The sequence below is a fragment of the Equus asinus genome, chromosome 7 (assembly GCF_041296235.1).
Source record: "Equus asinus isolate D_3611 breed Donkey chromosome 7, EquAss-T2T_v2, whole genome shotgun sequence".
In the NCBI taxonomy this organism is placed as follows: domain Eukaryota; kingdom Metazoa; phylum Chordata; class Mammalia; order Perissodactyla; family Equidae; genus Equus; species Equus asinus.
The window spans coordinates 26,027,297-26,052,336 of NC_091796.1; the positions used below are offsets into that span (position 1 = coordinate 26,027,297).

Below are 25,040 nucleotides of genomic sequence, written 5' to 3' on the forward strand. Positions count from 1 at the left end.
CAAGGCAAAAGAAACTAGAATCAGAACAAAGAGACAACCCACCAACTGGGAGAAAATATTTGCAAATCATATATCTGACAAGAGGTTAATCTCCGTAATACATAAGGAACTCACACAGCTGAACAATAAAAAAACAAACAACCCGATCAAAAAATGGGCAGAGAAGATGAACAGACATTTATCCCAAGAAGATATATAGATGGTCAATAGACACATGAAAAGATGTTCAACATCACTAATCATCAGGGAAATGTAAAACAAAACCACATGAAGATACCACCTTACACCTGTTAAAATGGCTATAATCACTAAGACTAACAATAACAAATGTTGGAGAGGGTGTGGAGAAAAGGGAACCCTTATACACTGCTGGTGGGAATGCAAACTGGTGCAGCCACCATGGAAAACCGCATGGAGATTCCTCAAAAAACTAAAAATAGAACTACCATATGACCCAGCTATCCAACTACTAGGTATCTGCCCAAACAATTTGAAATCAACAATCCAAATTAACATACGCACCCCTATGTTCGTTGCAGCATTATTCACAATAGCCAAGACATGGAAACAATCCAAGTGCCCATCAACTGATAATTGGATAAAGATGATGTGTTATACATATACGATGTGCTATATATATACCATGGAATACTACTCAGCCAGAAAAAAAAGACAAATGCATCCCATTTGCAATAACATGGAAGGACCTGGAGGGAATTATGCTAAGCGAAATAAGCCAGACTGAGAAAGACAAACACCAGATGATTTCACTCATATGTGCCATATAAACAAACACATGGACAAAGAAAACAGTTCAGTAGTTACCAGGGGAAGGAGAGTGGGGGGTGGGCACAGAGGGTGAAGAGGAGCACTTATATGGTGACAGTCAAATAATTTACAACTGAAATCTCACATTGATGTAAACTATTATAAACACAATTCTTAAAAAATAGACTACTGCTGTCCTCTCTTTTACAGAATCTAATGATCACCTTCTTGTCCTCATCCTAGTTAACCTCTTAGCATTCAAAGGAACTTCTCACAGCCTCTGTAACACCAAACTTCTCTGGTCTCCCTCTTACCACATTAACAACTCTTTCTGAGTCCTTCCTTGCTAGCTTGACCTCCTTTCTTGACATCTAAATGGTGGAGCATTGTGGTCTCAATCCTAGCACCTGTATCCTTCTCTATCTACACTCTATGCAGAGGCTTCCAAACTTTCTTGGTTCACAGCACCCTTACTATCTCGCTAATTTTTTATAGTGTTTATAGGACAAAAGAAATACCCAACAGTTCCATTTTCTAAGTCATTAGGTCCAAACAAATTAAAAATATTTATATCCTAACAGCTTAGAAGCCATTTGCAAAAATAATGCATATAGAATGAAGGAAAAACTTGTATTTATTTCTCAAATATACTTTATTCTTAAATAACAATTCACTTGCTTCTTCTTTTTTAGTGTTTAACCTTTTATATTTATTTGGAGTTTCACTTTCTTACTTTTTTTTTTTTTGAGGATTAGCCCTGAGCTAACATCTGCTGCCAATCCTCCTCTTTTTGCTGAGGAAGACTGGCCCTGAGCTAACATCCATGCCCTTCTTCCTCTACTTTATACATGGGACGCCTACCACAGCATTCCAAGCAGTGCCATGTCCACAGCCAGGATCCAAACTGGCAAAACCCAGGTCACCGAAGAGGAATGTGCACACTTAACTGCTGTGCCACTGGGCCAGCCCCAACTTGCTTCTTAAATAACAATTTCTTACAAATGAGGTGTGTGCATCTTCTGGGCACTGCACAAGTTTGCAAACGTTGGAATCATATTGGACACCACCATCCTCATTTCCTGCTCCATGATGATTTTTACACACAACTTTCTTTTCATGACAGCAATCACAGAAAACCCAGCTTTGCAAAGATATGATGACATCAAAAGGAATGTATTAAATATCTAATCTTGAAATTATGAACTAAAGTGAGCAAGTAATTCACACAATGCCTGACCCACATCAAATATTGTTCTGTTTCTCTCAAAAATTTTAAATATCCCACAGATAGTAAATTTTATGAAATATTTAAAGAATAAATAATACCAATCCTTCACAAACTCTTTCATAAAACAGAGGAGGAGGAAACATTTCCCAACTTATTCTGTAAGGCCAACATTACCCTAACACCAAAGCCAAACAAAGACATCGCCAGAAAACTACAGAACCATATCCCTGTGAACAGAATATCCAGTAAAACTATAAAAGGATTATGTGCCCTGTCCAAGCAGGATTTATCCAAGGAATGCAAAGTTAAACATTCACAAATCAATTAATGTTATACACCACATTAATAAAGGATATAAGCCACATGTTTAGTTCAGTAGATGCAGAGAAAACATTTGACAAAACTCAACACCTACTAATGAAAAAAAGCTCTCAACAAACTAGGAATAAAAGAGAACTTCTTCAACCTGATAAAGATCTACGAGAAAACTACAGCTAATAGCATATTTACTGGTGAAAGACTGAATGTTTTCTCCTTAAGATTGGGGAAAAGACAAAGATGTCCACTTTCATTGCTTTTATTTATCATCGTACAGGAGGTCCTGGCCAGTGGAATAAGTCAAGAAGGAAGAAAGGAAGGAAACAGGGAGGGAAGGAAGGAAGGAAGGAAAAAAGAAAAAAAGGAAGAAAGCAATCCTAAAGAATGTGGCAAGGTTGAAGGATACAAGTTCAAAATATAGAAATGAATTGTATTTCTTCATCCTAGTAATGAACAATCCAAAAGTGAGATTAAGAAAATGATTTTATTCACAATAGCATAAAAAATTTTAAGAACAAAACTAAAACATTGAAAACCACAAAATATTGCTAAGGGAAACTTAAAAAGATTTAAATAAGACATTTTTTGTTCATAGATTAGAAGACTTAATATTGCTAAAATGGCAATTCTCTCCAAATTGATTTATAGAGTCAATGCAATCCCTATCAAAATTGCAGCAGGCTTTTTGGAGAAGTTGACAAACTGATCTTAAAATGTATGTGGAAATATAGAGGACTCAGAAGAGCCACAACAATTTTGAAAAACAAGAAAAACATTGGAAAACATATACTAGTTAATTTCAAAATTTACCATAAAGTTACAGTAATCATGACAGTGAGTTGTTGGTGCAAAGGTAATCATATAGATCAATGGAACAGAATTGAGAGTTCAGAAATAAATCCTCCCATTTATGGTCAATTGATTTTCAATAAAAATACCACAGCAATTCAATAGAGAAAGGAACATTTTTTCAATAAATAGTGCAGGGACAATTGAATATATATATTCAAAGAGATTAATTTGGACTCATCTCAAACAAAATTGAGTTACAAAAATTAACCTAAATATAAGAACTAAAACTATAAAACTTCTAGAACATAGAAAAAAATCATTATCTTAGGATAGGATGTTATTTAGTCTCCACATATTTGTGTCTTTGCCACCTTTTTTCTTATAGCTGATTTCTAGTTTCATAGCATTGTGGTCAGAAAAGATGCTTTATATGTTTTCAATCTTCTTAAATTTATTGAGGCTTGCCTTGTTTCCCAATATATGGTCTATCTTTGAGAAAGTACCATGTGCACTTGAGAAGAATGTGTATTCTGCTATGTTTTTTTAAGATTTTATTTTTCCTTTTTCTCCCCAAAGCCTCCCGGTACATAGTTGTGTACTTTCAGTTGTGGGTCCTTCTAGTTGTGGCATGTGGGATGCCGCCTCAACATGGCCTGATAAGCAGTGCCATGTCTGCGCTCAGGATTCAAACCGGCGAAACCCTGGGCCGCCGAAGCGGAGTGCACAAACTTAACCACTCGACCACAGGGCCAGCCCCTATTCTGCTGTTTTTGGATGGAGTGTTCCATATATATCTATTAAGTCCATCTAGTCTAGTATTTCATTTAGGGCCACTGCTTCATTGTTGATTTTCTGTCTGGATGATCTATCCATTCATGTAAGTGTACTATTATTGTATTGTTGTCAATTTCTCCCTTTAGGTCTGTTAGTAGTTGCTTTATATATTTTGGTGCTCCTGTGTTAGGTGCATATATATTCATAAGAGCTATGTTCTCTTGGTGGAATGTCCCTTTTATCATTATATACTGCCCCTCTTTGTCTCTCATTGTCTTTTTTATCTTGAAGTCTGCTTTGTCTAATATAAGTATGGCAACACCTGCTTTCTTTTACCTACCATTTTCTTGGAGTATCATCTTCCGTCCCTTCACTCTGAGCCTGGGTTTGTCTTTAGAGCTGAGATGTGTTTTCTGGAGGCACCATATTGTTGGGTCTTGCCTTTTAATCCATCCAGCCACTCTGTGTCTTTTGATTGGAGAATTCAATCTATTTATGTTTAGAGTGATTATTGATAGAGGAGGGCTTATCTCTTGTTTTCCAATTGTTCTATATTTCCATTGTTTCTTCTCCCTTGTGTTTCTGACTGCCATATCAGGTTGGTGGTTTTCTGTGAAAGTTTTCTCATTATTTCTGATTTGTGGCTCTGCTCTGATTTTTTGTTTAGCGGTTACCATGCAGTTTGTATAAAAGATCTCATAGATGAGATAGTCCATTTCCTGACAGCCTCTTATCTCCATTAGTCTAAGCAGGTTCCCTCTGTTTCCTCTTCCCTTTCTGAGTTATTGTTGTCACAAATTATTATTTATTGTGTTATGTTTGTGACTTAATTGAAATGTTTATAGTTATTTTTGATGCTTTCTTTCCCTTTATCTTTTATCTTATAATTAAGTGTTTGCTAATCTATTCTGATAGACAGCTGCAATTTTGCAATTTTGTCTATTTATCTCCTTGCTCAAAGCTTTGTAAACCTATGCCTTTTTGTTTCAGGTAGGAGGGCTTCTTTCATCATTTTCTGTAAGGCGGGTCTAGTGGTGATGATCTCTCTCAGATTTTGTTTATCTGGGAGAACTTTTATTTCTCCATGGTATCTGAAGGATAGTTTCACTGGATAGAGTATTCTTGGCTGAAAGGTTTGTCTTTCAGTATTTTGAATACATCATTCCATTCCCTCCTAACCTGTAAGGTTTCTCCTGAGAAATCCACTGAAAGCCTGATAGAGGTTCTTACGTAGGTAATTTTCTTCTGCCTTGCTGCCCTTAATATTTTTTCTCTGTCATTGATTTTTGCCAGTTTTAATATGATATGCCTTAGAGGTCTTTTTGCATTGATGTAATTAGGAGTTCTGTTGACTTCATGCACTTGCAAATCCAATTCTTTCCCCAGCTTTGAGAAGTTCTCAGCTATTATTTTTTTTGAACAAGCTCTCTGCATCTTTCTCCTTCTCTTCTCCCTCTGGAATATCTATAGTCCTTATATTGCTTTTCCTAATGGAGTCAGGTTTTTCTCAAAGAATTTCTTCATTTTTCAAAAATCTTAGTTCTCTCTCCTCCTCCACCTGAAGCATTTCTATATTTCTAACCTCTAATTCACTAATTCTGTCCTCCATAATGTCAGATCTATTTTTTATGATTTCTAGATTATTTTTTAATCTCATTAATTCATATCCAGAATTTCTGTTTGGATTTTTTACTTCAGAGCTTCAATCTCTTTGGTGAAGTATTCCTTCTGCTCATTAATTTTATTCCTGAGCTCATTGAAGTGTCTTTCTGAGTTTTCTCATAAGTCATAGAGTTTCTTTACAACAACTACTTTAAATTCTCTGTCATTTAGATTGTAAACTTCTGTGACTTCAGGATTGGTTTCTGGAGACTTGTCATTTTCTTTCTCCTCTGAAGCGTTACTGTAGTTTTTCATGGTGTTTGATGAATTGATCCTTTGCCAGTGCATTTGTGGTAATAGCACATCACAGATTCCACCTGCCACCACTGAGGGGGGCAGGAACTGTGTTTTTTGATACCACCCCATCTGCTGGTAGTTGTGCCAGTAGGGCTGCTCTGCATTTGCAGGGGCTGGCTGCAACCACTCAGCAGGTTACTCTCATGTGAGTGGGGCCTCTGCACTTGACAAGAGACCAGCTGGGCTGCTGTGCTGGGGGGAGGGGTACTTCTTTTGTGCAGTCTGGTGATGTGCTCATAGGCAGTTCAGTTGAGCTGCACAATAAGCCAGAGGGGGCGCCTATGCAGGGGCTAAGCCACCGCCACTCAGTGGGGAGTGTTCCTACAGGTGGGGCTGCTGCACAGTGGGCACTCTTCAGGGCCAGGTACCACTTCAAAAGCATTCATGTGCAGGCTGGGCTGCACACAGACTGACCTGCCCCTGCCTCTACTTACAGTCACACCAAGCCAGCCACTGTGTGAGGATCTGCGATCTTTCTCACTGCCACCAGGAAGGAGGAGGGGTGCACTCACCTAGTTCCACTTCTTCCTGGGGAGCCAGTCCACCCACCTTCAGATGCATGGTTGCGTGGATCTCTCAGGCATCCTGTTGTGCTGCATAGGGAATACTCTATTGGTTAATGATTGTCCATTTAGTTTTAACTTAAGAGGAAGAGACAAGGGGAACAACCCACTCTGCCGTGATGCTAACATCACCATTACCTTAGGATAGGCAAAGATTTCTTAGATATAATACAAAAATCACAATTTATAAGAGAAAAAAATCAATACTTGGACTTCATCAAAATTTAAAACTTTTACATTTCATTAGATATTATTAAGAAAAGAGGGAAGTCAGAACCAGAGAGAAAATACTGCCAAATGTTACCGAACCAGGTTCATTTTGCCCCATGCACAATTATGCCAATCACCAAGATGACAAGTTTGCAAAGAGAAGGGATTTAATCACAAGGCAGCCAAGTGAGGAGGCAGGAGAATCAATCTCAGATCTGCCTCCCAAAAAATGGGGACTCGGGGATATTTATGGAGTAGGGGGATACGTGGTCTGAAGTGTGGAAATAGATGATTGGAGGTGAGGAGAAGTGAGATAATTGATGATCTGTGCAAGCATAGTGAAGCTTCATGGCTCTTTATAGGATGCATGTTCACAAAATGGTGGCATTACCATAATGTGAGGGTGGAGTTTTTAGCTCCTTGACATCAAAAAGGTCACTTGTCGAGCATTTGCACAGGCCCAGTTGATAGGTTGGTGGTCTCAACTGGCCTGAACTGGACAAGGCATCTCAGTTCCTGAAAAACCACTCTAATTACTCTGTTGATGAGATGGGGTCAGTTGAACTGGTCCTGGAGGGCCCACGGTTACACAAAGTTGAAAGAGGACGTGCATGCAGAATATATAAATATACAAATCTTACAATTCAACAATAAGAAGACAAACAGCCTGTTTACAATTCACCAAAAGATGTGAGCAGATACCTCAGAAATATCAAATAAGCCCATGAAAAGATCCTCAACATCATTAGACTTTAGAGAAATGCAAATTAAAACCACAATGAGATACCACTACACAACCACTTATAATGGCTATAATTAAAGAGACAGACGATATCAAGTTTTGACGAGGATGTGGAGAAACTGGAATGCTCATACATTGCTGGTGGGAATGTCAAAAGGCAAAACTACCTTGGAAAACACTTTGGCAGTTTCTTAAAAGTTCAGTGTAAACTTAACATGCAACTGGACAATCCCACTCCTAGGTGTCTACCCAAGAGAAATGAAAACATACGTCCACACGAAAATCTGTTCTCACATGTTCACAACTGCTTTATTCATCATAGCCAAAATCCTGAACCCAAATGTCCACCCACTGATAAACTGATCAACAAATTGTGATATAGCTAACCAATGGAATTCTATTCAACGATAAAGAGGATTGACTTACTGATATGTGCAACAATCTAAATGAATCTCAAAAGCACCATGCTAAATAAAAGAAGCCAGCCATCAAAGATTACATACTGTATGATGCCATTCATATGATGTTCTGGAAAAGGAAGGACCATAGTGGGGCCAGCCCCGTGGCCAAGTGGTTAAGTTCTCGCACTCTGCTTTGGCAGCCCAGGGTTTCACTGGTTCTGATCCTAGGTGTGGACATGGCACTACTCATCAAGCCATGCTGAGGTGGCGTCCCACATGCCACAACTAGAAGGACCCACAACTAAAAAAAATACACAACTATGTACTAGGGGGGCTTTGGGGAGAAAAAGGAAAAACAAAAATCTTTAAAAGACTATAGCGACAGAAAGCAGATCAGTAGTTGTTGGGTTCCAGGAATGGAAGAAGGGGATTAGGGTAAGGAAACTTTTCAGGATGATGGAAATGTTCAACATCGTGATTGTCGTGGTGGCTACATGACCATATATATGTATCAAAACTTAATAAATTGTATGTTAGAAATTGGGGGAATTTTATTTCATATAAAGTCTACCTCAATAAGGCTGATTTGTGAAAATCTAAATCAGTCACCTTTGGCAGTTACCAGAGAACCAGCCCATTTTTCTGAAAGTCAATAAGTAAAGGGGAAAAGTAAGTCTTATTCTGCCTTTCCTGTGTACTATATTTCAAGAAAACCAAATAATTGAAAGAGGAGAAATTCTTTTTTACACAAGTAAAAAAATGCTGATAGAATCAGAAAAAAAAATCCCCATTTTTCAACTCCAGATGAAATAATTTGGGTCTAGGCAATGAATTTCAATAGCTGCTAAAGCCATTAGGTCAAAAGCTGATGGAGAACTTTATAATGAAGGGATCAGACTGACAACTCCTGAACTGACTTATCCATCTAAACCTCAGTGAAAATGAGACAATCAGATGACATTATGTACATCCTGATATGATGTAATAAGAAATACATACTACCACCTATGAACTTTTCTTGTTCCCAAAATTGAACTGAATCTGATCAAGCTTCAAGATATAATTCCAGAAAACTTGAAAGATAGAGGAAAATGTTCAGTGACACCATGAGGATGTAATTAGCTAAATCCTGAAGTGTGGGGAAATTCTACCTGACAAATTTCCAGCGTTTCCAACAATAAGTGACATGCAGTGGGTGTGGGGGGAGGGGGGGAGCTACAAAGAGAATATGAGAAGGAGAAATAGTTATAGATTAAAAGTGACTTAAGAAACATATCTCACAAATACAATATTTGGATCTTACCTGGATCTTGATTTGAACAAACAGAGAAAATTGATCACAAACTAGGGTATGAAATATTTTAAGAAATTATTGTTGTTGTTGTTGTTTTATGTATGATAATGATAAAATGCTTATGTTAAAAAAAAAAGAAAATCTTTATCATTAGAGAGATATATTGAAGTATGTATAAACCAAAGGATATATTTGGAATTTGCTTTAAAATACTTCTGCAAAAAAAGGGAAGGGAGGTGGTAGAAGCTAGGGAGGGAAGAAGAAAATAGATAAAATAAGAAAGACAAAATGTTGATTACAGTTGAAGTTTAATATGAGTACCTGTAGGTTCACTCTATTATTCTCCTTCTACTTCTACGTGTTTTTAAATTTTATACATTAAAATGGAAAAAAAAAACTTTTCATACGACCAAATGGAAGCTCACCTTATTATTCCGTGTTTCTCCTCCAGGTGCAGCGTATTGTACCACCAGGGCTCAAGCCAAAAATCTAGGAGCCCTCCCTGATGAATGTCTTTCCCTCACTTCCCACATCCAACCCATTAGCAAGTTCCGTTGGCTCAACCTCCAAAAGACCCACTGAGTCTGATTGTTTTTCACCAGCTCCGGCTGTGACCAGCCTGGTCTAAGCTCTCATCAGCTCTTGCAAGAACCTCTGCCTCCACCCGCCTGCTTGCTCTCTCGCCCCTCCACAGTCTGCACCCCACAGAGCACTCAGAGCAATGTGTTTGCGGCATAAATCTTATCATGCCCCCTCCCTGCTTAAAGCCCTTCAATCGTTTCCATGACAATTAAAACAAATTCCAAGGGCCTTGTCAGGGCCTAGAGACCCTAACTAGCCCTCCTGATGTGATCCTTGCCTACCTCCTTGTGCTCTGAGAGGAGTAGAGTTCTCCTGCTATTCCTCAAATGACCTTACTCTGCTCAGAACAGTGGTGTCCGCTGAGGTTGGCAGGAAAGATCCTCTTCTGGCCCATCTTCAAACCCTACCATTCCTCAAAAACACTTCTCCAATTTCTTATGAATGAAATTCTTCCTTTAGAGATTCATGCTTCTCCTTGCCATCCAACACACAATACCTCTGGGAGGCGTCATCCATAAAGCTAGTTTTCCTTTGTTATACCGAGAGAGGCAGGAGAAGACTGTGCCACGGGCTCGATGAGCAGATGCTGGCAGCACAATCAGAGAGCATAAGCAAAGTTACAGAGCTACCAACTCTCATAGCTTACAATCATGAAATCCTGCTACTTTTACTAAAATCTCTTGAATTCATCCACCACTCTCCATTTTCTTTCTCAAAAAAATCAAACTGAATCTGATCACTTCAGGCCACCACCATCTTTTGCCACCCTCTGGTGTTGCCTCTCTGGCATCCAAATGTCTCCCTCCAGACCGATCCTTTCAAAAGTGAATCTGATCAAGTCACCTCACCCATCCCCCAAGGGTTTAAACGGTTTCAAAAGTCCCTCATTAACCCTTAAGATAAATTTGAAACTTCTTGGCAGACAAATGGGATCCTTCAAGATCAGTTTCATCTCTCCTCCTTATATTTCCCCATTCAAACCCAAAAGGAACCTGAACACCTATAGTTCCCATAATAGAACTTTTCCTGCTGGCAACAAGAATTATTTCTCTCTTATGCTGTAGCCAAACTAGCTCCTTCTGGTCATTCATGGCGCAGCTGCCATGTCATCTTAGGAGAGGCTTTCCCACCCTAAGAGCTATTAATAAGGTCCTCAATGCTCACCCTACTTTGCCAATTTTACAGTCTATTCTAATTGGCTGTTCAGCTCCTAGTTCCCTATCCCTCCATCCCAACCCCTACCTCAAGACTCCTTGAAATTAGGGACTCTCCTAGTACCTGTTAGAGCTCAGCATCTAAGCACAATGATAAGGATATAATAAGTGGTCAATAAATACTTGTTGAACGGATGAATGAACAAATAAATGGATCACTAAGGATTAACTCTGTAGTTCACTATTGTTTTAATAATTAAGATTTCTGCACAATTAACATAGTAAAATAAAAATGAAGTAACAAACAACAGATTGAAGGAAATATATGTATCAAATACAATTTAAAGAGTTCTTTTAAATTTTATAGGAAAATCATTGAGACACTAAAAGATAAACCTTTCTCTCAAAAGGAAATCATCCCAAAAGGTTTGAATTCCTTCTAGTTTAATCCAGTGCTGGCTAACACAGAGTCAAATGAGGTGGCGTGTCTAATCTTTAACCATAGGCTTGATCTCTCCCTAAAATCAGAGAGAATATGGTTCGAGTGCGGAGGGGAAGAAGAAAGGAGGGGTAAGAGATGAAGAGGGCAAAGGCCAGATCGTGGCAGGCTCTTAAGTCATCCCCAGAAATTTGGAAGCGGAGCCACAGAAAAAAACGGAACCTGAAAAGTGATATGAACATTTTGGCAGCTATCTTAGAAAAATGATTCTGTCTGGAATAATGAGGATACATTAGAATGTGGGGGGAAGGGGCAAGAAGACACCTTAGAAGACTCTAGCAGTAATCTAGATTTTGTTAAGTACTTATGCGTGCAAAGATAGAAGAAATTATCTCCCAGCTTTCTGGTTTAAGAATCTAGTGTACAGCACAGAGAAGCCACTGGCCAAGGCAGGGGAGAGGCAGGATTTGCCTAATGATGATGAACTTGGTCACCGGAGTGTGTCTTTGTTTCCAGTTCTGTCACTTCCTACCTCTGGGACTTTAGGGGAAGTCCTTTAATTTCTCTGTGCCTCAACTTCACCGTTTATAAAATGGAAGTAATCTCTAAAATAGAATAATATCTTTCAACAGTTGTCCTAAAGGTTAATTGAGGAAATGCATGTAAAATCACTGAAATAGTGCTTGAAACTTAGTAAGCTTTTTAAAGCATTGGCTGTTATTATTACTACGCAACAGAAAAGTAGACCCTGGGGAAGGAGATAATGAGTTCAGTTTAATGACACCTTAGGTTTCAAGTATTTGCTTCAGGGACTTTTCAGGAAAGATGTCCAGGGAGCGGTTTGATATCTGGGGCTAGCGCAGGAGGGAGATGTGGAGAGGAGATTGTAATTTGGGAGTTCTCAGCCTGCGATGGAAACCATGTGAGGGATGGGAATTACTGGGGAAAGACAATGGAATCCATCATTTGGCAACGGGAGTGGAATCCAGGATACGGACCTGAGACTGAGGTCTCTGAAACAGGTCAAGGAACCAAGTGTGCCTAGAGCGTTATCCAAAGTCCATTCACTGGGGGTTTGAATCTGCCTAGAGTGATGGTGCCATGAAATAGAAGAGCTAAAGTTAAGTGCTAATACCACGAGTGACTGTGAGAGAATAACCAGATAAATGACCTGGGGGAGGAATAAAGGGAAGATAATACCCAAGTGTTTTTCTCTACCGGATGAAGATCTAGAAGGGGCAGTGGGGACCCAGACCCTTCGCCTAGCACGTCCTTTACATAGCTTGCCGTACAACTGATTGGGTGATATTCCTATCCTGAGAATTTTCTGATTATCTTAATTACATCCCATCCTTTGCATTTTCTTGATTATCCATTTACAAACCACCTTCAGGGGTACGTGACCACATTGTCAAATCTAACGAATGTTGATGAATAAATGTTTCGTCTGTATCTAATAATACGTGGTCCTGTCCTAGAACTACAAACTTGTTTTTAATCGATTGATATTTAAAATCTTTATTTCCAGATAGAAAAAAAAGGAGAATTTTGAGACGGTCTCTAAGGAGGCAACTCGTTTTCAGATCTTCTAAAACATATTCCACACTCCCTTTCTCCTTTGCTTTCCTCCTCCCCTCTTCAAATCTCGCTCCCCCCACCCCCCCGGCGGGGAATCTCGCGAGAGGTCGAGTGACCACGAATTCTCCCAGAAGCCACCGCTCTTCCTCTTCACGTCTGCGGCCTGGGGTGAGTGGTTCGTAGCGGTACGTCTCCGAGTGCTCAATCCTCTGATCATCGCCGCCATCCTGGCCTCGGGGGTGCCCATCTCGAAACCCCTGGGAAGAGGACTCTGGCAACTACTGATTCCTCGCTGAAGGCGGTGTTCCTCTGCGCGGGGGACGTGTCGGAGCGCCCGACTTGGCGCGCCGTGGGCGTCCGGTCTCTGCTTCCCGCAGAGGGGCGCGATGGACGGGAATGGGGGTGGTGGGGGTACAGGCGGCCCGCGGTCGGGACGGCCTCCGACTCCAGAGGTCCAGTGTTTCGCGGTGAGTGGTGGCCGCAAGGAGAGAAAGTTGCGGAGCGATAGAGTCGAGTCGGATCGAGGCTTCGCTCCTTTGCACAGGAGCGTTTCAGACTCGCTGGCGTGGTGGCAGTCTGAAAGTGTGCGGACGGACAGCGTTGCTGGGGAGGCCGTGTGAGCCCAGGTGGGGTCTGTAGAGGGCTGTAGTCGAGTTCTGCCGGGTCGGTTTACGCCTGAAGGATCCCGAGTTGGATGGAAACAGGCTCTGTCTTCTTCGAGGGTCAGAGGGTGATGAGGTCCTTGTCACCAGTCGGGTGTCAGCGCTGCTGTAGTCACTGGTAGACGTAAAGGGGATGCAGGCTGTGGATGGAGAGCAGGGCAGCTGCGATGATGACATTTCTTAGGACACCTTTGGATTAATCATGAAAACAACTACTCTCTGAGCAGCTGTTGGTAGCATTTGATACGTATTTAAACTGTAAGTTACTGTAGATGTGTATTGACAGAATTAACTCTGCTCCCTTGCAGGTGATCTCCGAAAATGGTTCGCTACTCACTTGACCCGGAAAACCCTACAAAATGTAAGTGAACATGAAAGGGGTGCATGTTTCTTATTTTGGGGTAAGAGAAACCATAAGATGCCGAAAATTAACGAAAGCTTTACTCATCTTTTAGCATGCAAATCAAGAGGTTCGAATCTTCGTGTCCACTTTAAGGTAGGTGCATCATGGTCATGCTCTAAGAGTCTTCCACGTGTCCCAGTGTGTTTTGACTATTCTGAAAAGGTAGCTGCCGTGATGCTTTTCTTAGGACACCTTTGGATTTACCGTGAAAATTAATCAGTTCTGAGCAGCCACCTTTTTGTCGCTAACCATCAGTTTGCAATGAGCGCTTTGATGTAGGATTTGTGGAATTGGGTAAAACTACTAGAGAACTACTTGCGAACCTAGTGTACAGATGAACGTATGCAACAGTAATTGTAAGGATAAGATATGGAGTTTAAGAGACTACAGTGAATAAACAGGTTTAGGATTTGTTTTTTCATAGCTTCAAACCAAGCCCCCCTGGTTCTCAATCACAGATCCGTTTTTCTCACTGTATTACCTCACCTCCCAAGAATGGAAAAGTTTTAGCACTTAATAATATGTGGACATTTTAAACATCTGAGAATTTAATGTTAAAGTTACTTTAGAAATGGTGATCCTTTGACATAGTTAACGCACAGTTTATATTATTATACTTAGAACACTCGTGAAACTGCCCAGGCCATCAAGGGTATGCACATCCGAAAAGCCACCAAGTATCTGAAGGATGTCACTTTAAAGAAGCAGTGCGTGCCGTTCCGTCGATACAATGGCGGCGTTGGTAGGTGTGCCCAGGTGAGAATTCGTGGCTGCCATTTGAAAAGGCAGAGTATAAGGGAAAGTGATTGAATGGGGTGAGAATGGCTAAGGCCTGCCTGTAATCAGACTCTGGTTGCTGTGATGACAATCTTAGGACACCTTTGGATTAACCATGAAAAAAACAATGTTCTGAGCAACCTTGATGTTGGATAAAATAAATGCATCTTGGTTGTAACGTTGATTTAAATCAGGAAATGACTAATAGTCTCTCCGTTTTCTTTCAGGCCAAACAGTGGGGCTGGACACAGGGTCGGTGGCCCAAAAAGAGTGCTGAATTTTTACTCCACATGCTTAAAAATGCAGAGAGTAATGCTGAACTTAAGGTACCCGAACCTATAACATCTTTATATGCATCCAACTTGGATGATTGTTCCATTAATGTTGCTGTTGTGCAGATTTGTTATACAGATGATAAAATACCTAGTATTACAAAGGAACAAGTTAGTTACCAAATTGATTGTCTTTGTAATGGTACATGTGGTTTGTTGCCTACATTTGTAATGGAGAGACATGTTAAATTTCAGTTAAGTTAAAAACAGTGATATAATCAACCAAAGACAGGTTTATCCATTTTGGCCATCATCCATTACCATTTTGCATTTGGAATTCTGGTCCAAAAGTGGAATTAATGTTGGTCTTTCTGGCTGTTGTAACCCTTCTAGCTGCTAATTCGTGCTGCCAAAATCTTACTTATATCAAGGCTTAGAAATTGACACTACCAGATCCTGTAACTCCCCTCCCCTTATGACTTTTAAGGACGCCACTTATAAACAAAGTGCATTTAGCACTGAGTTTTGGTCCGTCCTTAGATTTAAGGAAGGGCACTTAGAATAAAGGTGAAAACAAGTGTTTGAACAAATAAGCTGTTTAAAGTCTTACGGATTGCCTTTCAGAAATGGTCTCATTAAGGCAGGGACTTGATTTTCCAGTGATGTTAAGTGATAAAGATGGTGTCTGATTTTGTTCCCCCTTTCCTCTTCCCAGGGTTTGGATGTCGATTCTCTGGTCATTGAGCATATCCAGGTGAACAAAGCTCCCAAGATGCGGCGCAGGACATACAGAGCCCATGGTCGGATCAACCCCTACATGAGCTCTCCCTGCCACATCGAGATGATCCTTACTGAAAAAGAGCAAATCGTTCCTAAACCAGAAGAGGAGGTTGCACAGAAGAAAAAGGTAAATTACTCAGTCGTTGCTCAGCTTCATTTGTGTGTGACACTAGATTTGTGGTTGCTGTGATGACTAACTTAGGACACCTTTGGAACAACCATGAAAGAATACTATTCTGAGCAACCGGCAGTTTTTTACTCATTTTGTTTTGGCTTTCATGGGTCTCGTTTGTTTCTTGATTAATAGTAATTAGAACTTTTTATTCAGTATATCAGAACTATATGATTATCTGCTGATGGCCCCAGCTAGATGTCCATGGCCACTTCACATGCAACATCTCTGGGGCCGGCCTTGTGGCTGACTGGTTAAGATTGCATGCTTTGCATTGGTGGCCCTGGTTTTCCGCTGGTTCGGATCCTGGGCCCCAACATGGCGCTGCTCATCAAGCCATGCTGAGGTGGCATCCCCCATGGCAGAGCCAGAAGGACCTACAACTAGAATATACAACTATGTACCGGAGGGGCGGCGGGGGGGGGCGGGGGGGGGTGCTTTGGGGAGAAGGAGGAAAAAAAGAGAGAAGATTGGCAACAGATGTCAACTCAGGTGCCAATCTTTAAAAAAACAAATACAACATGTCCAAAAATGGGCCACTCCCTTCACTCCACCACCCTTCTCCCCCCCAAAATCTGATAATCTTGTTTTCAGTAAATGAAGCAAGCAAAGAAACTGGGAATGATTCTAGACTCCTCCCTTCATATTTAATGAATTTAGTTTCTGTTGATTTTATCGCTTAAATGTTATCCTCCATCCTTGCTGCCACTTGGTCTTTAACAGCTGGGCTCCCTGCCTCTGAAGAGTCGGCTCTCCTCCACTTTAGATTTCCTCCTGTCTGCCCCTCCCCCCATACCCCTTTTCTCCGCTAAAGGACTTTTTCCCTTATGTTGAAGTTTCCAATTAGTTCACTCAACTTTGACCTACTCCTTTAAGATGTAGCTTGGGTTTCTTCAGGAAACTTAACAGTCCTTTTATTTTTTATTTTTCCCCCCAGATATCCCAGAAGAAACTGAAGAAACAAAAACTTATGGCCCGGGAATAAATTCAGCATAAAATAAATGCAAATATAAATAAAAGCAGAACGCTGGTTGTCTTTATTAGTAAATATATTTCAAATGTCCTCACAAGATGGGTCAAACAAGCTTTCTTCTTTCTTTTGATTAGAATTAGAAACACATTGTTCGCCCTGTGCCATTGGTTTTGGTTCATAAACATGCTGTTTTGAACATCTCGGTGTTTCTTTGCATAAGACAGAATTTGAACATGGGGAAATGTCTGAAAGTTTTTTCCAACCACTTTGAGATTGGACACACTGTTACAATTCACAGATTCATAGTTCACTGGCTTTTAGTATAGTCACTTATGTAACCATAGTCAATTTTAGAACATTTCATTATCCCAAAGAGGGACCTTGGCAGTGGTTAGCTGTCACTCCAGCCCTAGGGTACCACTTAGTATTTCTCTCTATATAGATTTGCCTATTCTGGATATTTGATACAAGTGACATCACAATACCCTCATCTGTTGGTATCTGCAGAGGGATATAGAGCGCCTGCCTTATATGGCCCTTTGTCACTGGCTTTGACTTAGCCCAATGTTTTCAGGGTTCATGTTGCAGGATGTTTCTACTTTGTTATTGACGAACAAGTTCGTTCCCTGAGTAGGCTATTTAATGAGTTGAACATTTGGGTTTTGTGGGGTTCTTTACCCGTTACAAATAGTGCTGCTGTGAGCCTTCGTGTAGTACAAGTTTTTGAGTGTGCGTGTTCTCATTTCTCTTGGGTACGTGCCAAGAGTGGAATTGCTGGATCTCATGGTAACTTTAGTAAACGTTTGAGAAACCCATTCGTTTTCAAGGTAGTTGTGCCATTTTCAGTCCTACCGGCAGTGTAAGGGTCCCATTTTCTCCATATCCTCCCAACACGGTCTCTGATCACATCTAGCTGTCAAGCTGACTTTAATATTAATTTTTCCTGCCCTTGAATTTACGACCCTCTTAACTAGCCCAGTAAATAACTTAGCCAGAACTGCGTTCGAAAAGATCCCAGCGATCCCATGCAAACGGTGTAACCTTCCCTGTGGGCAGCGAACCACAGGCTCTGGCGTCTTTCCCGGATCAATGACTTTCCTGCTGGCGTTGGGGTCGGGCCCTCGGACTCCCAGCCCTGCCCTGCTCCCGCAGGCTCCGAGCTAACGGCTGCAGCACCGGAAGCCGCGCCGAGCCCCGCCTCCGCGTCACCGTTACGCCCTGTGCGTCGTCAGGCTGACGCAGGCGCGCCTTTGTCGGCCCCGTCTGCGGTGCCCATTGGCTCGGCGGCAGCACGTCCCTCCCACCGGAAGTGCGGCCGTTTCCACTTGGGCTTGGTGGTCGCGGGTGAGCGGGGCATGGGGCCTGGGTTTGCGGCTGGGGTTCGGGGTGGGGAAGGGCTGTGGCCTCGGTGCTATCGAGCTGCTCCGCAGGCTCCAGCCCGGGCCGCGCCGACCGAGCCCAGCCGGTGCGCGGCTCTCCTGCCCCCGGCGCCTCGGGCCCGCCTGCGCGCTCTCTGTACCCCGCTTCGCTCTCCGTTCGTGCGCCCCTGCCCGCCCCTCGCCCTCACGTCTGCTTGCGGCGGCCCCCGTTCCTTTGTATCCGTTTATTCTTTCCCTTGGCCCGTGGGCTCGGCTTCGCTGTTCTCTCCACCATCGTTCAGTCATCCTCTCCATCTTTTCAGTCGTTGTCTTTGACTCCGCCGGTCCCGCGCTCTCGTCTCCAGTAAAATGATATGCCGAACGGGGTCAGTTAAAGGGAGGTGGCGCTCCCCCCTGCACCTGCCCGCTTTCTGAGAGCGCCTCAGCCTGTTCCTCTCCTGTGCTGGACTGCGTCGAACGAAAGAATATTCCGCTCCTCCAGCAACTTTAATCCATTTTGCTCGCTTCGTTGTAATATCCGAGAATTGGCTTGGAGAGAGTGAAGAAAATAGTTTTGCCAATTTATCATAGCCGCCTTCTAGACCTTTCTTAGCCACAGTTTCCACATGTATGTAGTAAAATGGCCCATTGAAGAGTCATGTTGAGGATTAGGAAAGATAAAATACTGTGGTTTCATTGTGAAAGAACTGGAAAGTTTTATAAAAGCCGTAATGATGACTTAAGTGATTAGTAGTATTTGTTCTTGAGAGTTCATTCAAAACACACCGATTACTAGTAGGTAAAAATGAATTTTTATGTTGGAGGGATTGCTAGCCATCAGCTTAGCCTAGTGCTCGAGCATCGCCAGTTGTTTTGAAGAGTTTAGTTGGTTTTGAATATTTGGTCCAAAAGAAGTAACATGATCATTGTGTTTTTGGAAGGAGAAAGGGACTTGAGCTAGGAAACCAGAAGAGAATTCTTTGTGTGAACTTTGGGCAAGTCACAGCTTCTGGATCTGTTTTTTTTTCTTTGTATGGTAATAACACTTAAGTAGCACTTAATATATGCAGGCACTGGTCTGAGCCTTGTGTTCCTGTTAAGTTATCTAATCCAAACTACATCCCAGTGAGATAGTATTATCGTCTTCGTTTTACTCATGAGGGAATTACGGCACAGACTGGTTAAATTTGCCCAGGAATATCCTCTAGAAAGTGGTGGAAGCAGGTCTCAAATCAGCCAGCTGCCAGCCAGTCTTATTGATTGCTGTGCTATGGTACCTGTGAGAGTGTGCAAGACGTAAACCGGATCATCTCTTTAAGTCTCTGCAGATCACAGTCTAAATGTCTATGGCCAAAAATAATGATTCTTCAAAAAATGCTGTAAAAAGACTCACTACTTATTTGGCATATTTTAATCAAAGAATATGTTCTTTAAAATTTCGGAGCAAAATATTTTGGTAATACTTGTTATTTTGATTTGACTAGGGAACTGTTTTAAAGAATCCAGTTATGAATCCTTTATAAAAAAGCTGGTCATTCCTTGATGTACGTTGACATTTTTGTTTTTGTTTTAAAGATTTTATTTTTCCTTTTTCTCCCCAAGACCCCTGGTACATAGTTGTATATTTTTAGTTGTGGGTCCTTGTGTAGTTGTGGCATGTGGGACGCCGCCTCAGCATGGCCTGGTGAGTGGTGCCATGTCCGCGCCCAGGATTTGAACTGGCGAAACCCTGGGCTGCCTAAGCCGAGTGTGCGAACTTAACCACTGGGTGGGGGCTGGCCCCTCATTTTTGTTTGTTTATAGCTCTTGTATCATTTCAAAGCCCCGTTTAGTCTGGATTATCTATACCACTGTTCTCTTGTATCGTGAATAATTTTAAATTGCTTCAATGTACTCATGGTGCCGACTCATTTGCCAACAGATACCACTTAATTTGCAATATTTTGAAAATAGGAAATTTTAATATACTGAGTTAGCCTTATGCACTGTTCTGAAGCTTCTTAAAGTCCTACTCTAAGGGATTAAAAATTCTTGTAAATTCAGGAAGTCTTTGGTTTAATGATATACTATGGAAGTAGTATTGGTTCTTTTTCAAGAAATTATTGATGTTGAGAAATTTCAAGATGATTTCTAATCATCAAGGAAATTAGAGGTGTTAATTTTTGGAAGTGGACAACTTTTAACAATAATATTAAATAACATTTTGTGTTACTTGGTACACCTTAATTGCCATGAAAAACAAAAAGCAAATATATTAAGCAAGAGTTCTTGCCTGGGAAGGGCCAGCCAGTTTGCATCCTAGAGGTCTTGCAAAGTGATATCTTAGAGGAGACTTTCGTATTATAAGATTTTGCCATTAGCATTTTAGGTTTGGCTAATCGACGTTGTCAAGTCCCTGAAGGTGATTCTCCCCTCATACTCACACTAAACTGGAGTATAAGGCATAATTGCCAAGTTCGTTAATGTTTTTCTGTCTCCTTTGCTTTGTCTGTAAATGGCGATAGCACGGGTACCCAGCCTCACTGGGTATTTTGAGGACTAAGTGAGTTGATAGATACAAAGGGCTTAACTGCCTAGCACCCAGCAGGTGTTGGTGTCTGTCGTTTATCATCAAATTTGTGGTTGACGAGCAGTGATTGGAGAGGTTTGGAGACAGGAGCCTCACTATTATTCTCATGCCTGCCACCTGTTCCTTTACCTTGCAGATAGCATTTTTATATAATACACTCTTGCTTTTAGCTAATAGTTTTTTTCTTCAATGTAGAAATCGTCCTTTCAAATATCTTAATCTAGGTACGTTCCTTCTGTCGTTAATCTATGATGAACTAATTTGCTTTTTCATCGTGTCTGTCAACAGTTGAGGAGCTCAAGGCTGGGACAATGGTGTGCATTCCTTGTATTGTCATTCCAGTTCTGCTCTGGATCTACAAAAAATTCCTGGAGCCATATATATACCCCCTGATTTCCCCCTTTGTTAGTCGTATGTGGCCTGGAAAAGCTATACGAGAATCCAGTGATAAAAACAAAGGCAAAGGAGACTATAAGGTAGGAACATTAAAATGTCTTGAATAAGGGCCAGTTAAGGGGGGTGGTCAGTCAGGGTGAAATACTTGGCTTTTGGAAAGGCAAGTTCTTGGACCCAGAAGCTTCATTACTGTGTCTTAAGTTTCTTCTTTTTTAAAATAGAAGGCTTTGGGATGTTTTTTTAAAGTAGTTAGCATTCGTTTTAAACTAGGCTTCTGATTAATGCATTTGCCCCTTGCCCTATGGCCAAGATAATAACCAGTATTACCTGGCTGGCTATTTAATGGTAAATAGCTAATGGACAAGAAGAGATGATACTAAAATAAGCCAGTTTCACTGATAACTTTGGTAAGAGATTTAACTGGAAGGATCATAGAAATTTTTTAAAAAACAAAATGAAATAATTTTTTTAAATGAATACCTAGACAACTCTGGTTTTAGCATTGGTACTTGTTAAGTTCAATTTAGACTGTGTTCACCTGCACTAATTTTTAGCCATCCTGCACATTTCTAGAAGCAGAGTTTTTTCGTTCTGAAGTTTACTGTCTGTTTTTAAAGAGAATGTCTCTTATAATGAGTTTCATTTGTTGTAGTAATATCTACTATGGTTTTTCATTTTAGGGTGCAGACGTGAATGGACTACCAACAAAAGGACCAACAGAAATCTCTGATAAAAAGAAGGACTGATGGGATTGTCCCAAAGGATCTCATTGTTTTAAAGATGGACCTGATAATATGAAGCACCTTCTTTATAACTGTCTCTGACCTTTTTCTCTGAGACCAGAATTCGGGATAGATAGTTTCATTTTACCTGATACTAATGAGAAAACACGCAGTAGTATTTATATTTTAAATGTATTTAGTTATATTTAATTACCTCATTCCTGAGTTCCTTTCTCATTAAAGTAGCTTTCATTTCTACTACTGCTAGAAGGTTTGTGCCACTAGACACTGTTCCTAAATTACCTACGAATCCTTGGGCCTCTAGCTTTTATTCAGGCTCTTCCAATTTGAGTAGAGTACAATTGTACTGTGAAACGGTGCGGTGAGACTGTGCAGTGAAATGAAAGGTCATTTTGGAGATGATAATGACTTGAAATATAAAGAGAGGATTACTGTCTAACAATGGAGCTGTTTATCTATGAAAATAGTAGTTACTGTTTATTGCTCTAGGGAAGACAGGAAAATAGAAACTTTGAAAAATGGAACACGTTTTGCTCAATTGTCTAATGTGTATCTTAAAGTTCTAATCCTTGTTGCATTCCTTCTAATCCTACAAAATGTATTAAATATTCAGTTTAGCTTGTGGTTATTTTTTCTTTTAAAGTTTAAATATTTAAAAGGGAAAATTTTCACCACCATCGGAAAGCAGGATTATAATAGTGTGGTGGCATCTGGATAGTTATAGAACAAGAATATTTTCTTTTTTTAAAGAGTTGATTGTATTGGTTACTTATTGTTGCATAACAGGACACTCCAAAATTTAATGGTTTTCAACAACAGTCATTTGCCTGGGCAGTTCTTTGCTGATCTGGGCCTCTCTACGTGGTCTTTCAGACCTGGGCTCCTTCACGTTATCATCGGGATCTATAAATATTCAAAGACGATGAGACTTAATCTTTATATTGTATTTATGTGTTCCCTCTGAAGCAAGGAGAGATTAGAAGCAGCTTCTTCCCTTGGTCCCCAGTGAAGACCTGGGTGCTAACTAAGGCTGTGTCTGATCAAGTTACTGATTCACCCTGGACTTCGTTTGATATGAATCAGTAGGTTTCAACTTTTCTGCCCCAACCCACCTGAGGGTTAAGATAAATTCTCTTTAGCGACTAAATTTAGTTGATTAGTTTGTCTTTTAAATGTATAAAAACTGTCATAAAAACAACAGATGTTGATAGTAAAACAATGCAAGAACAAGTTAAGTGAAAAGTGAATATTCTTTTTCTACTCCTGGTCCTTTATTCTAGCTCCACGGGTGTAACCACTTTTAGGTTTTTTTGTGTAGCCTTCTAGCAACTTTCTTAAAATTAATTTGTTTTTATTAAACATTTCATTTTTTAAATCAAATAATATTGCAAGATTTAGAATGCCCCTACTCTCTTAGTCCCCAAAGGCTTTATTCAGTTTTTACTTTTGTCATATGTTTTGTCTCCCTATTTCTAAATAATACATATATATATTACTGCTGTTTTTGGAGCTGTCAACTTTAGATTTTATTGACTTCCTGCCATGGTTGAGATAACAGCTCTCTTACACTGTGTTCCCTCCACTTCTCCCACACAGCCTCCTAATATGTTTCTGTGAACTTCGGTTAGGTCACTAATGAGTGTTTGTATCAGTACCAGTGCACCAGATACCTTCCATTTGCCCCTCCAGCTCTCTGCTCCAGGAAAGCTATATGGACTACACCAGCAGACTTCGCACGGCCTCTGGCATCTGTTAGCTTTGGCCAGTGGGGATCTGCAGCAGGAGAAAGGAGGGAGGAAGGGAAGGAGTAAGCTCCAGGTATTTATTTCCTTGACTCTTCTTCAGGCCAAGTGTGTTCCTCAGCCAAAGTCACTGCACCTCAAGGTGGCCAACTCCCCATGACTCCTTTCAGCTTCCACTCCCTCTCCTTGCCCCTTGGAGCCTAGAGGTGATAACATCTGTTACTACTGGCTCTGGCTCACAGCTTTATATGGAGGGTGCCATCTGCTTCTTGCTGGGACACTGATAGAATGAGGGTGTAAATACTGCTCACTGCATGGATGATGAATGTAGCATGGTTGAGTTTCGCATACAAGAAGGGCTTCTCTGGAGTGTTGGGTTTTTTTACTTTTTCGTTTTATTAGGTACTATATAATATACTGCATAACCTTCTAGCAAGGGTAGATGAGCATAACTGAGTTATTTTTCGTCAGTCAGGAAAATGCTTCCTTAATCGATGTTCTCCAAACCCTTTGACACATAGTAACAGTTAATTCCAGAAACGAGTCTCTCCGTCACACTCCCCTGATGTGAATAATGGGCAACCCTTTTTCCCTTGCTCTGTTAGTGAACCTGTGGATGTGTGCAGTGGCCACTCTGGGGAGGAGCAAGCACACAGCCATGATGGGGAGAATCTCGACCTGCTGTACGCTTACCTGGGCCGGACACTTCCTTTCAGGCCTCTTAACAGATGACCCGGCTTCCTCCGGAGTTATTAATTACCTTTTTCTCCTGTGCATTTCCCCTGTTGACTGGTTGTTGCTGAGGCCTGGTGCACAGTGGCAGTCGTTGAGACTTTTCTTTACCACTCCTGTGTTGGATCTCCTGTTTCCTGGATCCCCCATCTTCTTTCTTGATTTACTCCCTCATTTTTTCGCCAGCACACCAGTTTTCTAATTCAATACTCTTACAAGGTTGAGTATGGATAATTTTGAAAAGATTTCTCAGATCATTCCAGCTCATTTAAACCCACCTTCCCGAGAATCGTTGGTCTTCTAAGGCCTTTTCCACTTCTAACATTCTCACGCTGGAGCACTGGTTCCAGTCTTGTATATTACATACTTTTAAACAAATGCAGTTAAAAAGGCTGAGGGGACTGGTACACAGCTGGCAAGTTTTTATATTTTGTCAGGCAGGAATATATTTAAAAGATGTAATTTATTAGCACCATTATTTCATTAAAAGAAAGACATTGTGACACCAAAAGAGTGAAAAAAGAACATGAGAATAAGGGGAAAAAATAGCCCATTCATTTGAATAAGTTTATGGAAAATTCACTTTTGTTCATATTTTTCTTCTTTTTGTGGTTGATCGATGAAAACTTATCACCTGTCCTTGGACCAGATTTGGTAGC

The 25,040-nt window shown here is 40.8% G+C and overlaps 2 protein-coding genes, 4 non-coding genes and 1 pseudogene across 11 annotated transcripts; 6 read left to right on the forward strand and 1 right to left on the reverse strand.

Annotated features, from left to right (window-relative positions):
* Positions 1-12,891: 12,891 nt before the first annotated feature.
* RPL17 (ribosomal protein L17) lies at positions 12,892-16,893 on the forward strand. Of its 6 annotated transcripts, none has more exons than XM_014846277.3 (7): positions 12,892-12,970; positions 13,773-13,825; positions 13,920-13,960; positions 14,489-14,623; positions 14,872-14,970; positions 15,632-15,823; positions 16,806-16,893. In XM_014846277.3, exons 2-7 carry the CDS (start codon positions 13,786-13,788, stop codon positions 16,851-16,853), a joined length of 555 nt encoding a protein of 184 aa, XP_014701763.1. In that variant the 5' UTR covers positions 12,892-12,970; positions 13,773-13,785; the 3' UTR covers positions 16,854-16,893. The 6 variants fall into 6 exon arrangements, with proteins under 6 accessions (XP_014701763.1, XP_044630652.1, XP_070369182.1 ...); XM_044774717.2 differs by having other exon boundaries at positions 12,912-12,987; XM_070513081.1 differs by having other exon boundaries at positions 12,949-13,428.
* Positions 13,627-13,692, forward strand: LOC123287536 (small nucleolar RNA SNORD58). The gene has a single exon (XR_006530854.2). It is a non-coding gene; the product is annotated as a small nucleolar RNA SNORD58 (small nucleolar RNA).
* LOC123287534 (small nucleolar RNA SNORD58) lies at positions 14,034-14,098 on the forward strand. The gene has a single exon (XR_006530852.1). It is a non-coding gene; the product is annotated as a small nucleolar RNA SNORD58 (small nucleolar RNA).
* On the forward strand, positions 14,721-14,785 carry LOC123287532 (small nucleolar RNA SNORD58). The gene has a single exon (XR_006530851.1). It is a non-coding gene; the product is annotated as a small nucleolar RNA SNORD58 (small nucleolar RNA).
* Positions 15,878-15,941, forward strand: LOC123287535 (small nucleolar RNA SNORD58). The gene has a single exon (XR_006530853.1). It is a non-coding gene; the product is annotated as a small nucleolar RNA SNORD58 (small nucleolar RNA).
* A 1,169-nt stretch (positions 16,894-18,062) lies between the features above and the next one.
* On the forward strand, positions 18,063-22,524 carry C7H18orf32 (chromosome 7 C18orf32 homolog). Its single transcript, XM_014846289.2, has 3 exons — positions 18,063-18,185; positions 21,057-21,244; positions 21,845-22,524. The coding sequence occupies exons 2-3, from the start codon at positions 21,080-21,082 to the stop codon at positions 21,908-21,910; spliced, it is 231 nt and encodes a 76-aa protein (XP_014701775.1). The 5' UTR covers positions 18,063-18,185; positions 21,057-21,079; the 3' UTR covers positions 21,911-22,524.
* Positions 22,525-24,003: 1,479 nt separating this feature from the next.
* Positions 24,004-24,706, reverse strand: LOC139045752 (NADH dehydrogenase [ubiquinone] 1 alpha subcomplex subunit 1 pseudogene; annotated as a pseudogene).
* Positions 24,707-25,040: the final 334 nt, after the last annotated feature.